Source organism: Podarcis filfolensis, assembly GCF_964270895.1.
Source record: "Podarcis filfolensis genome assembly, chromosome: 9".
Taxonomy (NCBI): Eukaryota; Metazoa; Chordata; class Lepidosauria; order Squamata; family Lacertidae; genus Podarcis; species Podarcis filfolensis.
The window spans coordinates 72858568-72875568 of record NC_139610.1 but is presented as its reverse complement, the minus strand read 5'-3'; the positions used below and the strand labels follow the sequence as shown (position 1 = coordinate 72875568).

The 17001-nt window shown below is 48.0% G+C and overlaps 1 protein-coding gene across 3 annotated transcripts in view; it reads right to left on the bottom strand.

Annotated features, from left to right (window-relative positions):
* ATRN (attractin) overlaps positions 1 to 17001 on the bottom strand; it is a 167947-nt gene that overhangs the window by 20475 nt on the left and 130471 nt on the right. Inside the window, exon 27 of one of the 3 annotated variants that reach the window (XM_083631614.1) lies at positions 14841 to 16041. The exons of the other annotated variants lie outside the window; for them this stretch is intronic. Coding sequence (XP_083487740.1) covers positions 15979 to 16041 — 63 coding nt within the window. The 3' untranslated portion in view covers positions 14841 to 15978. Of the gene's footprint in view, positions 1 to 14840; positions 16042 to 17001 lie in introns of those variants that run through there. 3 annotated transcript variants of the gene reach the window in all.

Below are 17001 nucleotides of genomic sequence, written 5' to 3'. Positions count from 1 at the left end.
AGTATCAGTTCCGTTTTGAAACCAGGGGTTAGAATAAGGGAAGTTTTGGAAGGTCCGTTCTTCTGCCATCTTGATTCAAAATGGCATCTGATTACAGTGGTACCTCGGGTTAAGTACTTAATTCGTTCCGGAGATCCATTCTTAACCTGAAGCTGTTCTTAACCTGAAGCACCACTTTAGCTAATGGGGCCTCCTGCTGCCGCCGTGCCGCCGGAGCACGATTTCTGTTCTCATCCTGAAGCAAAGTTCCTAACCCGAGGTACTATTTCTGGGTTAGCAGAGTCTGTAACCTGAAGCGTATGTAACCTGAAGCTTATGTAACCCGAGGTACCACTGTACATCCAAGCAGATGAAAACCTGTTCCTTTCCAAAATATATACTAGATGCGAGGGCTGAGTTGGAGGTGATGGATAGTTCAGCAAGGGTTGCAAACCTCTGCTGCGACCAGGGCTCTCACCACACACCTTCCTGCCATATTGAGACTCACAATCGTGTGAACAGGAAACAAAGTGGTCCTTTCACAAAGAAAAAACTCAATGTTTCATTGAGAGAAAACAGGCTTGGTTAAGTGACCTACAACTCAGAAAGGAGACGAGGGCTGAGTCAACCTTGAATCCCTTGATTGTATAGAAAGAAGTTCTCTCTAGGCAACTCATAAGTAACAATACACCCAGAAGAACTAAATGAGCAAATATATGTACTAAAGCATCACAAATTTGTCCAATGTAAGGTAGGTCTCAAAACTCTTCTGCTTTGGGATGATGGTGGAGAAGGTGTTCATTGCATGCTTGTTTCCACAGCAACTTCACTGATCCATCACACACACCCTCCAAAAACCTCCTATTATGAGCATGTAAGAAACTAGCTGGCGTAAGGAAATCTGCAGAGCCAGATAGCCAAGTGCCTTCCCCCATCACATGGTTGGTTCCTGCTTTGTTTTTGTTCAGTTCAGCATTTTCAAATTGTTTTCCAACCTGTTCCCTACTTCTCTGGCCTGCTTCCACCTATATTCTCCACCCGGCTCCATGAGTTTTGTGGTTTTAATTTTAATTGCACGGTTTTATAATTAAACGGTTGCATTTTGTGAATTTGGGGGACGCTTTAGAAATAATTTAAAAAGCAGGCCACAAAATTTAAGTGTTAAGTTGCACGAATGTTTTACCCTGTGACTGAGTGGGAGGTTAACGTATCTCCACTTCCCCCGCCAGCTGCAGGGCTGATACTGCACACCGACAAATTATAATGAAACAACAGCAGAACAGAGCGAAACCCACAGCATCAGCCATGTAAGGTCAGCAGGTCTCCCAAATCCATCAGATTCATGTACCCCACAGTACGGAGGACTATATGTCTGCTTGAGATTAACAGCAGCTGTAAATAACTCAAGGCCCTCCCAACTCCTCCAAGGTCCAGAAAAAGAATTGAACCAAAAGAGCAAAGGATATAGAAATTATGCTGAGTGGATTGATCTGCAGTCTGTATTGCTTAGGGGTGTCTATTTCCCAACTTCCCACCAGTTGCTGGGGTATTTGAGGGTTTTGTCTGGGAGGTAGGGGTTGCCGTTATTGTCGTTTTTGTGTCTTTACTGTGAGTTGTGTGGAAATTGTTCAGTTTGGTTGTTTTTGATGTTTTATTTACTGTTTAGGACTACTAAACAGTAAAAGCTAAAAAAGCCAATGCAGTTCTGGGCTGCATCAATAGGAGTATAGCATCTAGATCGAGGGAAGTAATAGTGCCACTGTATTCTGCTCTGGTCAGACCTCACCTGGAGTACTGTGTCCAGTTCTGGGCACCACAGTTCAAGAAGGACACTGACAAACTGGAACGTGTCCAGAGGAGGGCAACCAAAATGGTCAAAGGCCTGGAAACGATGCCTTATGAGGAACGGCTAAGGGAGCTGGGCATGTTTAGCCTGGAGAAGAGGAGGTTAAGGGGTGATATGATAGCCATGTTCAAATATATAAAAGGATGTCACATAGAGGAGGGAGAAAGGTTGTTTTCTGCTGCTCCAGAGAAGCGGACACGGAGCAATGGATCCAAACTACAAGAAAGAAGATTCCACCTAAACATTAGGAAGAACTTCCTGACAGTAAGAGCTGTTCGACAGTGGAATTTGCTGCCAAGGAGTGTGGTGGAGTCTCCTTCTTTGGAGGTCTTTAAGCAGAGGCTTGACAACCATATGTCAGGAGTGCTCTGATGGTGTTTCCTGCTTGGCAGGGGGTTGGACTCGATGGCCCTTGTGGTCTCTTCCAACTCTATGATTCTATGATTCTATGATTCTATGATTCTACTTTTGTAGTGTGGGGGGTGTTAGGGGACAGTAGTTCCTCTGGTGGGAGATATGTCATCCTCCTTCTGGGGTAGTTTGTCCACCCTGAATCCCTACCCTGCACTCAGCTCTCACCTGTGGCTCCTAGAAGCTGTGACAGCAGCCACACCCTGGGAATGGGTCCAATGGTCAAGAAAGTAGTTTCTGCAAAACACGCTGCAGAGGGAGGTGAAGAGCAGATGGCTCTTGTCAACCCACCTAGGAGAAAGGAAAACTCTAATCCTAAACTTCCACTGCCTTGCAGGTTATCTTTGGGAGAAGCGAAGGCTAAGGAGTAGACCCTACACAAATCTGGAGTCCCTTAGTCAGTTGTACGCAACTTCTGCACCCAAGCTGGTGCCAAGTGTATTGCTCTGTTTTCTTTCAAACCACATCAGTGAGGCCAGAGTGGGGTCTTGCCGTCTGGGCAGCTCAGGACCTCCATCCACACTGCCCAGGCCTGTGCCCCATGGAGGACACTTGAGTGCTGCTAATGCAGTGGTTTGACTTCACCTCCGGAGGAGCACTCCATTGTCTCTTGAGACAGACAGATGCCAACAGTGTAGTTTTTTCATGTTGAATTGTGAGAGCCTGCCATCATGTGCAATTGCCCTGGGTGAAACAAGACTGGTAGGGGTGGTTCAGTACTTCCCCTACTGCTAGTTCTGTGAGGTCAGACTCAAGAGGTACTAGCGAAGCCTGGGCAGGGCTTGTGCTGTTGGGTAGCCATGCCGAATTAGCTAGCTGTATTGAAAAGAGGTCAGGCTCTCAGCTGGAAACGCCCAGCTGCAAAAGGCCACAGAGCTCTTCCCACTATTTTAAGCATCGTTTTGAAATCCCCCTTCATTACTTGGGCCCATGGTGTGGATGAACTATGTAAAATTACTGAAATGAAAAGCATCCTAAAAATACACTGAAAGGCAGCTGTAATGGCTTTAGGGGTTGCTTGTGCGTAAATAGCTGCCGCTCTGGGCTAGGTTGGCTGGTTAAACCATTTCTCGCTGGACAGCCATCCACTCCGTGGCTGTTCAGTCGCTGGCAGAATCCGTCAGTGGGCGTTTCTTAAACCTTTTCCAACATAAAAGTTGTTTGACGCCCAGTCTCCTCCTACTCTCCCTGCGTGGAAGTCTTCTGCGCAGGGAGGGCGTGGGTAGCGGAGGACCTGTGCTCTCCCCGCTGGTGTCCAGTGAAGAGTCCCGGAGCCTGCTCTCTGCTTCCCCCACTGGCCCCCCTCTATCCCTGGTGTAGCGCTGATTTTCTTCCCCAACAGGAGACCTGCCTCTCTCCCTGCTTGGCCCCTCTCCAGCATAGTTGTGGGGCCTCGCCTCCTCCTCTAGTTCCGATGGCAGTTCCCTGACATCCATCTCCCCCCCAGAACCCCCTCCACCCCCGGCCCGACCTTTGGATCCAACTTCGTCCCTGTCCTCGGCCGACGATGCGGGAAATCCTCAGAAGGAGCTGTCGCCATCCTCAGAGGATTCAAAACCTGCTTCCCACCCGCTCTGATCTCTCCCCGCGGGGTGGGCCTCCCAGTCTGAATCCTCCCTCTCCGACGTTTCTCCTCCCTCCTCTTCGGAGTCAGGAAAACCCTCAAACTCCTCCTCGTCGTCGGTGGTGCCAAATTGCTCCTCCCAGAATCTCACTGGTGGTTTTGGTTTGCGTGGGAACCGACTGTGGAACTCTCCCACTAGATACCTATCATTGATTGCCTCCGCGGGAACCCACGTGTCTTCGGACCGGGGTTCTCCCTCCCAAGTGACCAAGTACTCTACCTTGCGCCCTCGCCACCTGGAATCGAGTATTTTCGTGGCTTGGTTGTGGTGTTCCCTCTCCTCTACTTGCGGGTGTGTGGTGACTTCTCCCTCCCGTCCCGGGAATTCCCGCCCCTCCCTGTACGGAGAGAGTAGGGACCTATGGAACACCGGGTGTAACTTCATGCTGTCAGGCAGCTTGAGCCTAAATGCCATGGGGTTCACCTGCTGTGTTACCTCAAAAGGTCCCAATCACCTCGGCTGCAACTTCTTGCACCCTCCCTTAAAGGGTAACCCTCGGGTTGACAACCACACCCGGTCCCCCACCCGTATGGTCTCCCCTTCCCGACGGTGCTTGTCTGCCTGCCTCTTGTAAATTTCTTTGGCCCTCTCCAAATTCATCTGGAGTTGCTGGTGCAAGGCCTCCATTTCTTCCACAAACTGCTCTGCTGCAGGTACGCCCCACCCTTCCTCCCCCCTCCCCGGGAAGGCCCTGGGGTGACACCCATAATTGGCCATGAACGGGCTCATTCCCGTGGACACGTGTTCAGCGTTATTGTACGCAAATTCAGCCAGCGCTAGTTTCTCTACCCAATCGTTCTGTCTCTCGCTGACGTAGCAGCGTAGGTATTGCTGGAGTATACTGTTCGCTCGTTCCGCTTGTCCGTTGGTTTCCGGGTGTCTCGCCGTCGAGAACCCCACCTCGACCTGCAGCAAGCTCATGAGCTTCCTCCAGAACCTTGAAGTAAATTGTTTCCCGCGATCTGAGATGACCCTCGACGGAGCCCCATGCAACCTGAAGATGTGATCCACAAACAATCTGGCCGTTTCCTCTGCCGTCACCGCATGTGAGCAAGCTATGAAATGGCACATTTTTGTCAGTAGATCGACTACTACCATGACTGCTGTCTTCCCTCTTGATTTGGGCAAATCAGTCATAAAATCTATGGACACCACCTCCCAGGGTCTTCCCGGCGTGGGTAAGGGTTCCAGTAACCCTGCAGGGGCCGCCCTCTCCCCCTTTGCCCTCTGGCAGCGGTCGCACCCCCGTACATACTCCCGTACATCTTCCCTTACCCTTGGCCACCAGAACTGCCTGGTGACAAGCAGCATGGTCTTGTGCTGACCAAAGTGCCCCGCTGTTGGGTTGTCGTGGAGTTGTTTGAGTACCCTTCCCCTCAAGGTCTCCCCCGGTACATACAGCGCTCCCTTATAGTACAGTACCCCTTCCTTTTCTTCAAACTCTCCATGGTTTTCCCTTCCTTCCCGTAGTTCCCTGATTTTAGTTTGGGCGAACTCGTCCCTGGTGAGACCGGCTAGTTCTCGTTTCCCAACCAACACTCCCCCACACACCCATTTGTCCTCGGGGAACACGTGTCGGGCTTCCGGCGGTCCCTCTCCTTCCATGTACTCCGGCTTCCGGGAGAGAGCATCGGCTCTAACATTCTCCTCTCCCGGCACATACCGGATCTCGAAGGAAAACTTGGAGAACTCTTGTGCCCATCGAATCTGTCTCTGGTTGAGTACTCGCGCAGTCCTCCAGTACTCCAAGTTCTTGTGATCCGTGCAAACCCGGATCTTGTGCCGCGCCCCTATTAACAGATGTCTCCATCGGCGAAACGCTGCATAGATAGCTAGCAGTTCGCGGTCATACACCGTGTAGTTCTGCTCTGACTTGTTCAGCTTCCTCGAGAAAAAGGTGCACGGCCTCCAGTCTTGCTGGGTTCCTGGCTGCAAAAGTACGGCTCCTATGGCCCGGTCTGACGCATCGGTCTCTAGCCTCATGGGCTTCTCCAGATCCACGTGCAGGAGCTGCTCTTCCGACGCGAACGCTTTCTTCAGGCTTTCAAAGGATTGCTGGGCCCCTTCCGTCCAGACGAACTTCCTTTTGCTACTGAGACAGTTTGTGATGGGTGCTGTTAAATGGGCGAAGTTCTTGATGAACTTCCTGTAGAAGTTGCTGAACCCTAGGAACCTCTGCACGTCCTTCCGGGTCTTGGGGGCCTTCCATTCCAGTACCGCCTGCACCTTGCTGGGGTCCATAGCTAGGCCCTTGTCTGACAACTTGTACCCCAGAAACTCAACCTCCCTTGTGTGAAATTGGCATTTTTCCAGCTTGACCCACAACTGGTGCTTCTGCAGTCTCTTTAGCACTTCCCTGACGTCTTTGACATGTTGCTTCTCATTGTCAGAATAGATTAAGACGTCGTCCAAGAAGGCTATGCAGTTTTTGTACAGCAGGGACCCCAACACGTGGTGCATGAAAGCTTGAAAGCAGGCGGAGCCCGACTGTAATCCGAAGGGCATAACTAAGTACTCGAAGGCTCCTAGGGGGGTGAACATGGTGGTTTTCCATTCGTCCCCCTCCCTCATCCTGATCAAATTGTATGCCCCCCTGAGGTCCAGCTTGGTAAAAAATTTCCCCTGCCTCACCCGTGTTAAAATGTCATCAATCCTGGGCATTGGGAAGGTCACTGGTTCTGACACCAGGTTGACGCCCCGGTAGTCCACAACGAGCCTGGGCTTATTAGTATCCTTTTTGTCCAAAAAAGAACACCGGACTGCCCCCCACCCCCTTTGATTCTCTTATGAAACCTCTTTTCAGGTTCTTGTCAATAAATTCCCGCAACTCCTGCATCTCCCTGTCCGACATGGCATACAGTTTACCCACTGGCAGCTGAGCCCCTGGGAGTAGGTTGATTTGGCAGTCAAAGGGCCTATGGGGGGGTAGTCTATCCGCCTCCTTCTCGCTGAAGACCCCCTGCAGGTCAGCATATTGGGGTGGCACCTTCCCTTTTGGCTCCACCGCCATTCCCGCCACCCTGGCCACTGTCATCCTTGGGGTTCCCCCCCCCATGCAGTGTTCCAAGCAGTAAACTGACCCAAAGGTGACTGTCCACTGATGCGATGCCACTACTGGATCATGCAGTGACAGCCAGCTCATTCCCAGTATTATTGGGGGTCCTGACAGTGTGGCTACGTGAAAGGCAATGGTCTCTGTGTGCCTGGAAACCCTCATTCTCATTGGTGGGGTCTGGTGCATCACCTCCCCTCCCAGAAGTTCCCGGCCGTCGATGGTGGTCACTTGCAAGGGAAAATCCAGAGGCAGCAGGTGGAGTTGGTGTTCTAGAGCGAAGCTCTTGCTGAAGAAATTGCAGGAACTGCCTGAATCCAGCAGCCCCTTCACCTTGACTGGGTGCCCATTTGGGAGTTCTAGCACCACTTCTATGGCTATCGCTGCCCTGGGAGGGTCTGGTTGGGGCACTTCTACTGGTTGTTGGCTTGGCTGCCGCCCCCACTGATTGGCAGCCAAGCTTGGCCGTTTCCCTGGTCCTGATCCGTTTCCTCCTTCCCCTCACAGCCCACAGCTCCCACCATCCCTTGCCAGGCCTTTCTTTGAGGGCAGACCCTGGCAAAATGTCCTGGCCGTTGGCAGAGGAAACACTTCTTGTGGGTTTTCCACTCCTTTCCCTCCCTCTTGCGCCCTTCAGTGGTGTTTGAAACCTCTCTCTTGCCGCGCCATCTATTTCCATTGGCTCAGCCGGCTGGGGAGGCTGCCTCGGTATTTCAGGAATGCGGTAGTCATGGTAACGTTCCCCTCTCCCTTCGCTCTTCTCCTGCACCCGCGCTTCCTGTCTCGCTCCAATCGCAAGCACAGTCTTGGTCAGCTGGTCCATCAACTGCGGGCAGGGCGCGCGGGAAAGCTCATCCTTGACCGTTGGGGACAACCCCTCCTCAAATAACATCTGAATGGGTTCCGCGTCCAGATTCCACCCAAGCCGGTGGATTAACATCGCAAAGCGCGACCAGTACTCTCTAACAGATTGGCTCCCCTGCTTGCACCCCATCAATTGCCGCCGAACCACATTTTGCTCCACTTCGCTTGAAAACATTGCATTCATCGCCTGAAAAAATTTCCTGACGTCTTTCAAGGCAGCATTTTGCGTTGCCATTAGGGGCCTGATCCATTCCCGCGCCCCATCCTCCAGATGCCCCACAATGTAGGCCACCCTCTCCCCATCATCCGCAAAGTCATCATGCTGCAGTTCCAAAGCGTACTCTATTTCCGTTCGGAACGCGTTGTAGTCCTGGGGCTTTCCCCCAAACTTGTGCACCAGCCCCGGTACCTTCCTTGCGATGGGGGTGGGTCTGACCTTGGCATCCTGAGCCCTCCGTTCTTCCAGCCTCGCCGTCAGCAGAGCCACATGCTGTTCTAAATCTCGGTTCCTCTCCACCAGATTCTGCACTCCAGCTGCTCGCTCCGTGGCGCCGGCTTCTCCTGTTTGACTCATTATGCTCCCCTGCCTGTCGCTGTGCACAAGCAACTTTCAGGAACTGACGGGTTGCTGTAATGGCTTTAGGGGTTGCTTGTGCGTAAATAGCCGCCGCTCTGGGCTAGGTTGGCTGGTTAAACCATTTCTCGCTGGACAGCCATCCACTCCGTGGCTGTTCAGTCGCTGGCAGAATCCGTCAGTGGGCGTTTCTTAAACCTTTTCCAACATAAAAGTTGTTTGACGCCCAGTCTCCTCCTACTCTCCCTGCGCGGAAGTCTTCTGCGCAGGGAGGGCGTGGGTAGCGGAGGACCTGTGCTCTCCCCGCTGGTGTCCAGTGAAGAGTCCCGGAGCCTGCTCTCTGCTTCCCCCATTGGCCCCCCTCTATCCCTGGTGTAGCGCTGATTTTCTTCCCCAACAGGAGACTTGCCTCTCTCCCTGCTTGGCCCCTCTCCAGCATCGTTGTGGGGCCTCGCCTCCTCCTCTAGTTCTGATGGCAGTTCCCTGACAGCAGCCATTATATGTGGAACCTCAGTTTTAGAACGTAATCCGTTCCGGAAGGCCGTTCAACTTCAGAAATGTTCGAAACCCGAGGATCAAAGGACGGTTGGCAAAATCCATTGAAAACATGGAGAAACGCACCTCGGAAAGCCGTTCAAGATCCTAGGTGCGTTCAAAAATGGAAGCAAATACTTCTGGGTTTTCGGCGTTCGGATTACAAATTGTTCGTCAACAGAGATGTTCGAGAACCGAGGTTCCACTGTACTTTGCTTCCAGAAAAGGCTTGGAGGATGAAGGGAGTTTTGGAGGTGGAGAACAGTCTCTGAGAACACCTCTCTTTAAGCCCCTTGCTACACTTAGCATTTTATAAGAACAGGGGGAATCTTATCAAAGTCCAGGTTACAAGACTAGGAACTAGCCCAGAACAGCAACTGGAAAGCTCCAAGGCTTCAGGCAGAGGTCTTTCCTAGCCTGAAATCCTTCCCAGAAGCAGAATCCAGAGTGTACCAGTGGTTCCCCAATTTTTTCCCCACGGACCACTTAGAAATTGCTGAGGGTCTTGGTGGACCACTTAATATTCCCCGCCGCCGCCTGTTTGTAGCAATTGTGAATCCTGGATGCTGAATTATTTTGACAGTACAGTCATACCTTGGTTCTCGAACAGAATGCGTTTCAGGAGTCTATTCAACTTCCAGAACTGTTCGAAAACCAAGACGTGGCTTCCGATTGGCTACAGGAGCGCCCTGCAGCCAATCGGAAGCTGCGGAAACCACACTGGAACTTCAGCTTCCGAAAATTGTTCGAAAACAGGAACACTCACTCTCGGTTTTTTATTGTCTGGGAGCCAAAATGTACAAGTTCCAGGGCATTCGACAACCAAGGTACGACTGTATCTTTTTGCTTCTTTTGATTCTTATATTGTATGTTATTGTATTACAAGCTGAACTTAACAGGACTGTACAGAAGTCAAAGTGTTCTTCACAGACATGCCCCAAACCACCTGAATTAAGCTCAGGGACCACAGTTTGGGAACCACCAGTCCGGCCCTGGCCCAGAGTTAGCGAACAACATCCAGGTGTGAGACCTGGGACCTATTCTGGAGACTGCCTTGAACGATGCAACGATCATGCCAACAGAGCTTTACATAGTATAAAGGGAGGCAGTTTGCCCACAGGGATTTTCGACCTATACTCTACTGACAACCTGCCGTACAAGTGCCACTCAAGTGAACCCAAACTCATGTGCCAGACCTCCTGTTCCAGACTACTACTTAAAAAGATGCTCGGCAGATTGCAAAGTGAAGAAAGTGCGAAACAGATTGCAGGGTTGCTGCTGCAGTAATTGTGCCCTTCAGCTACCATAAAACGCTTTGTCTAATGGCTGTAAAATAAAACCAGAGCAAGCTGTCCTGATAAATATGTCCAAAATAAGAATCAAGCAGAACTCATTAACTCGGCAAGGAGTTGAATATTCACACAATCACTGAGCCCACCCAGGAGGTTATGTGGGTACAGCTACATGAATCTTGCACTTGCAATAGCTCTCGAAGCCTTCAAAATCATGAGACAATACATGTTTGGCAAATGTGTTGGTTGTTTTTTTTTAAAAAAATGCTCAATTCATGCTGGAGGCCCTTGATCAGAATGGACAATGATGAACCATTCACAAGCCCAGACACTGATTGTTCACCTCAATGGAGCACAAGAACAAGATTCAAGGATAATAACAGTGGGGCAATGGAATCTCACAGCAGTAAAATGCTAGGTGCAAGAGTTCCCTGTACTGCAGCACAGATGAAATAAAACAAGTGTGGACCTTATCCAGCCATCGATGGGAGACCAGAGACAGCCTCATGAAAGCCACGCTGAGCTTTCCAAGAGCAAGATCTAATCGTCTTTTGAAACCAATATTCAGGCATTTAAAGGTCTCTAGGGAAAGACTGCATAACTTATGTGTTCTCTGTAGGTCCTACTGAAATGACCCATTAATCTAGAGTTACTCCTGAGTAGGTTAATAAATAACAGCGTTTTCCAGCTCAGAGTTTGTGATCAGCATCAGAACCATATTCACAAGTTCTTTCACACACAAATCAATTCCTGGTCTCCCCACACCCCCAAGGTGTTCTTTATCAGCAATCCAATTTAGAGGGAAATGCATTTTGCTTGTCACTGCACAACTGGAAGTCAGAAATCCTTCCGATCTACTTTACCCAGTGCTCTACTAGCAGACCCTGCTTCTCCTTCTACCCACACCTGCTGTTGGCGCAGAGGTGGGGATCACAGAAGTCATAGGACTAATCTATACTGTAAGTTATAACGTTATAAATGTGTTATAAAAATGTGACACTAGCAGGTGCTGTACAGGATTCAATGGGAAATTGTATTGAGAGCTATATAGCTTTTCTTCTTAGCTTTTTTTTAAAAAAGATCATTATAGATCTACCCCTAGTTAAACAACACTTGGGAAGGGTGAAAGTTGGTCACTCGTGCTATAGGAAATCAAAATTAAAAGGTCATCCAGCTATGAGAATGATATGCAAAAGGAACACAACTAGTACACGTACACACACACACACACACACACACACACCATTATCAAGAAGTAAGTTATAGATTTGTCCCATTATTGTGTACTTCTTGACAATTCTGTGATTCTATGCTACCATCAATCCGTAACACCACCCCTTCTGGAAACTGTTTTACAAAGAAATAGCTTTGGCACGTGTCAGCCTTGGGACTTGCTTAACTTCAAGAGGAACATCTATTTTTAAAGGAAGCAACACTCCTCCACCCAAAACACACACACACCCTGGTAACATTGCCGATCTCAATTGCTGCCAGTGGACCTTGGTTTAAGAAAACCCGACTGAGCAATACATCATCTTTACTGAAGAAATATAACAAGAATGAAATATTATGCAATCAAGGATAAATCAATTTTAATGTTTTATCTTTACATTCATGAAATGGCGGCCTGCCAAAATGGAATTCTGAAACAAGCGAAGTTTTCAGTCATTAATGTTATTCTCCCTCGAAAAGATACTACGCTACTCCTCAGACCGAAATGCAGGATCTTCCATTCAACCTCCAGGCACAACACACAATTGTTATGGAATTCTTTTGTTCATGACAATAGAAACCTTTGATGAGGTATGACAGTAACAAGCAACAGTAATCTAAGACAGACAGGATGGTGGTGATATCAAAACCATTGAAATGTTGGAAGAGGGAGCAGACATTTTTGAATTTTTATTTTAAACCTTCACTAGTATTCTTTATAGCTATGAGAATGAGAGTAATGAAATCTGGGGCTTAAGGGCACGAGAACTGGAATAAAGAACACAGACAATTGGCTTTGTTCAGACATCGAACCAAACCCTAGTTAGAGAAATTTAACTTTGGTTTGTTTTGAAGTCTGAAATCATAAGCCGTGGTTTGTGACCAGCCAACAAACTAGAATCAGAAGCCACACATGAACTGGGTTTGCAAACCATGGATTGAAGTGATGTCTAAATTGACAAACCATAATTATGGCCACTCCTGCATCTCTGGAGAAAAAAGTGCTTAGCTGATGTTGTATTAAAACCACACATGGTGCAATAAATCATGATTTACCTGTATAGTCATACAAACCATGGCTTAAACTATGGTTGGACTACAGTTCTAAACTATGATTAGTGAAAGCTATGGTTCGTTGTGATGTCTGGATTGAACCAACTTCTGTCTTTGTTGAAGCCTTAAGGAGAGCTATTATAAAATACATTATCAGTGGTAACTGACACCCTCCCCCCAAAAAAAACTAATCGGGGGGAGGGGGAAAGGGGGAAGGAACGGGCTGGGGAAAGGGCGAAATGGGTCCATGCGAGGTTATGCACACTGAACCAATGCACGCAGGAGTCAGGAACATAACCCCCGCACAAATCAGTTGTTGCCTGAACAAACAAGACCAGGGGGGAGCCCTCATCCGTCCAACTACCACCTGCATCACTAAGACCACTAGAAGAAAAGGCGCATCAGCCTTCCATACTGCTTAGACCCAGCTCTGCATGGCCTGCAGAATGACTATCTGACTACAAGCCATGATAGGGACGCGGGTGGTGCTGTGGGTTAAACCACAAACCTAGGACTTGCCGATCAGAAGGTCGGCGGTTCGAATCCCCGCGATGGGATGAGCTCCCGTTGCTCGGTCCCTTCTCCTGCCAACCTAGCAGTTCGAAAGCACGTCGAAGTGCAAGTAGATACATAGGTACCACTCCGGTGGGAAGGTAAATGGCGTTTCCGAGCGCTGCTCTGGTTCGCCAGAAGTGGCTTAGTCATGCTGGTCACATGACCTGGAAGCTGTACGCCAGCTCCTTCGGCCAATAAAGTGAGATGAGCGCCGCAACCCCAGAGTCGGCCACAACTGGACCTAATGGTCAGAGGTCCCTTTACCTTACAAGCCATGATCCGGAAGCCAAGATCAAGCCTTTGCCTCTTCATCATGGGTCCTTTGGGGAAAACCAACCACAGGCACTGGTTACCTAACACAAATCCATTCTCTGTGTTGTTTTGCCCCATTCATGGCAAAGGGTTTTCAACAGGAGATGTGAAGCAGCCACTTCTGGGCAGCATGCAGCCCAATCACATAAAATAAGCTATCGTTTAACATAGGTGGGAAAACGTTTTCATTGCTGTAATCGCCACGAACCCAAGTTCTCTTTACTGGTCAGTTACTGCCATGTCAGGTTGCATTAGTATCCATAGGAGGGGTTCTTTTTTGGGGGGGGTATATCTGCCTCAATGTTCAACACTTTGTGCTAGCTTACACTGCGCTAGCTTACACTGAACTCCATTTGTATTGCCCATTCTCCCAATTTGGGAGATGTGCTTTTGAAGCTCGTCAAAATCCTTTTTTGCTTCTACGACCCTGAAAAACTCTGGAATGGACATGTACCCCCTTAGTTCATGGACCACACCTGCTAGGTTTCATGAAGCCCCGTCAAGACTGCCTGGGAGATAAACACTAGGGAGCAGAACAGTTATTCACCAAGGCAACATAAATGCTTAAACTATCACGAGAGAGGAGAGGCATGTTCTTTTGAAAATAAATTGGGCAGTAACACTTAGCCACAATTGCAAGCCACCATGTAAGACAACGAATAAATAATTATCTGGCAGTATTTTCATCATAGCCGAAAATTAAGTTTCCAGTTCCCTGGGGCAGCGATTGCATTAATGTTAGCTAATTAGGTTTGTAACCAACTTTGCAAGCCTCTCTCTCTCTGTGTGTGTGTGTGTGTTTGTGTGTGTGTGTTTAAGGGGGGGGGGAGAGAAATAGAACTCAAATGCTGTTCAACAGGCATTTTCACACTTCAAATTATTACAAACACAGGACAAAGCTACTGGGAATTGATGTCATGTGAAAAGACAAGACAAATGTATCTTCATCAGCCATGGATTAAATACATATTTTATCAGAACCAGGCCCCCAAACAAGGAGACACAATGGATGACCTTTAGTATGCAGAATAAGCTGAAGGTTTGAGGCTTTAAAAAACGTAAGCGAGGTCTGCTGTAAATGCAAATTAAAAGCAGGGAAGAATATGATAACAAGGGGCACCCATCAGCTGAAAAGCTGGGAAATGTTCAATGTAATTACAAAAAGGCTATTATAACTCTCCAAGAGAATGAATTCCACCGCACCCATTACGGACCATTTTTTCCAGGAACAAACTGTTCCTTGATAGGGCAAGTCAAAAGCCCAAGCTTGTGGTTCTTCTGGGCAAGGATGGCCAAGCAAGCGCTTCTTAGTCTGGATGTGACCCCTGAATCAATCTCATCAGCCACCATGTCATCTTTGACTGGTGGGCTAGGGGGACCTCAACAGTCCTGGCCCAGGAACCCAAATTACCAAAACTGAAGTTCAGTTTTGTTAAAAGCAAGACTCATTTTCCCTTCAAAAGCCAAAGACAGAACTAGATATTGAAATTGAGGACCTCATGGGAAAGAGAGTTGTGATCAGAGGCTGAAATCAATATAGAAAATTTATTTAAAATACCCAAGCAGAAAACCATTTTGCATGATGAAAAATGCAAGGATAATCCACAAAGAATATCAAAGTGGAAAAAGGCTTATTATACACAACTGTAAGGAACAGTGTATGCAGGTAAAAATAGAATGTAATGATTACATGGGTAACAAAACAGAATATTCTGCCTTGTGGCTTAATGCTATTCAATCTAAAGATTTCACTCTTAAAACTTTACTTTGTCATTTTATCTGATACTTCCAATATTTCTGTTCTATTGCAGTCAACAATTACGGCAAGCAAAACTTAGAAGTAATTTTTATTTACTTAATCTCTGCTTTGATTTACCTTCCAGATCGCCCACTAGTCAATAGCAGTTAAAAGCTTTGCTTATATAGCAAATTAATCCTAAAAGTTAAGCAGAAGAAGAGGAGATGCTAAATCTGTGTTTCCAGGTAGGGGTTCAAAGGAACAAGTTTCTGCGGATTCCAGGAGGGGTAGAGAGATTAATCCAGGACCCAATGCATGGAAGAGAAAAAGATCAAAAAATAAAATAGTGTGGTTCAAACCTCACCGGGGAGTAAGCAAAAATAAAACAAGAATTATTTATGTATAAAACTACAGAAGCCAAATCTGTTCAGAATTGTTCATGAACCAAAGCTTGTGCCCCAAAAGGCAGATTCACAGAAAAAATTGCCACAAAACACTTCAAAAGTGGAAGGAGGGAGAAGCTCAAAGCAGGAAACCCCTTCTTCTCGCAAAGAGAAAAGCAAAGGGCAAACTGGGCCACAAGAGGCCTAGAACAAGCAAAAATATATGATAGCAAAACGGGAGCTAAGCAATAAAATTAAGCGAGAAGAAAAAGTGAGCTCCAGCATGGAGCTGCAGTCTTTTTCCATCCCCAGCCCTTGGCACCCCAATTTTTATGCCTTCTTTTCTCACTGTTAATTCAGTATTGCTTTGGTAAAGGCCAGGCCAGCGGAGAGGCACCTGCAGAAACAATTCTCCACCAGTTTTAGGTGATTAATGGCACGTTCTTGAGCCTTATCAGAGTCCAGAGAGATTCACGAAGGCTGCTCAGGGCTGCTAGCCACATGGAATAACCAAACTCATATCTTCGTCAGATTGCAGCACTCTTGTCTCAGCTCGTCAGCATTTCTGCTTCCAACATCTCAGCATCCGAGTCGACAGAGACATTTTTGCCCTTAAGAAGAACATTGAGGCCTGATTAAAACATGAGCCAGAGTTTCTCGACCAAAGGTTTGCTTCCATCCTACTCCATAGGTCTCCGCCTTCCTCATGCACGCCACTATCCACTCCCCGCCCCAAAGACCAGATGTCAATGTTTTTGATGTCTCTCTGTCAGGTTGACTGATATTTATTTATTTATTAATTACTTGTATACAGCAAGCCTGCAGCTTAAGTGCATTTAACTTGTGCGCAATCAGCTTTACGTGCACGGCAAAAAACATTAAAAAGGGGGCAGGGTCCAGGAAAAATGACTTGGGCAATCCCACTCGCCACTGAACCCAATTGGGTTTTGACTATGCACAATCTCGGCTGTCAGGAACGATGCCCAGAATGTAACTCCCATCTAAGCTGTGGACCTACTGTTCCACTTTCCCTCCAAGGAGCTCCAGGTGGTTGTACATAGCTCTCCTCCTCCCAATTTTATCCTCGCAAGAACCCTGTAAGGTAGACTAGACTGAGAGAGGTCATCCCAGATGAGCTTCACGGGTAAGCGGGGACCTTCATTGGCTCCCAGTATGCACAACCCAGTAAGCACAACTCAGAGTGTTAGTGCTGACCTTTATAGCCCTAAACGGCCTCAGTCTTATATACCTGAAGGAGTGTCTCCACCCCCATCGTTCAGCCCGGACACTGAGGTGCAGCGCCGAGGGCCTTCTGGTGGTTCCATCGCTGCAAGAAGTGAGGTTACAGGGAACCAGGCAGAGGGCCTTCTCGGTAGCGGCACCTGCCCTGTGGAACGCCCTCCCAGCAGATGTTAAGGCAATAAGCAACTATTTTACTTTTAAAAGACAACTGAAGGCGGCCCTGTTTAGGGAAGTTTTTAATGTTGAATGCTGTACTGTGTTTTTAATTACAGAAAGGTAGCCGTGTTGGTCTGCCATAGTCAAAACAAAAAAAAAATTTTTCTTTCCAG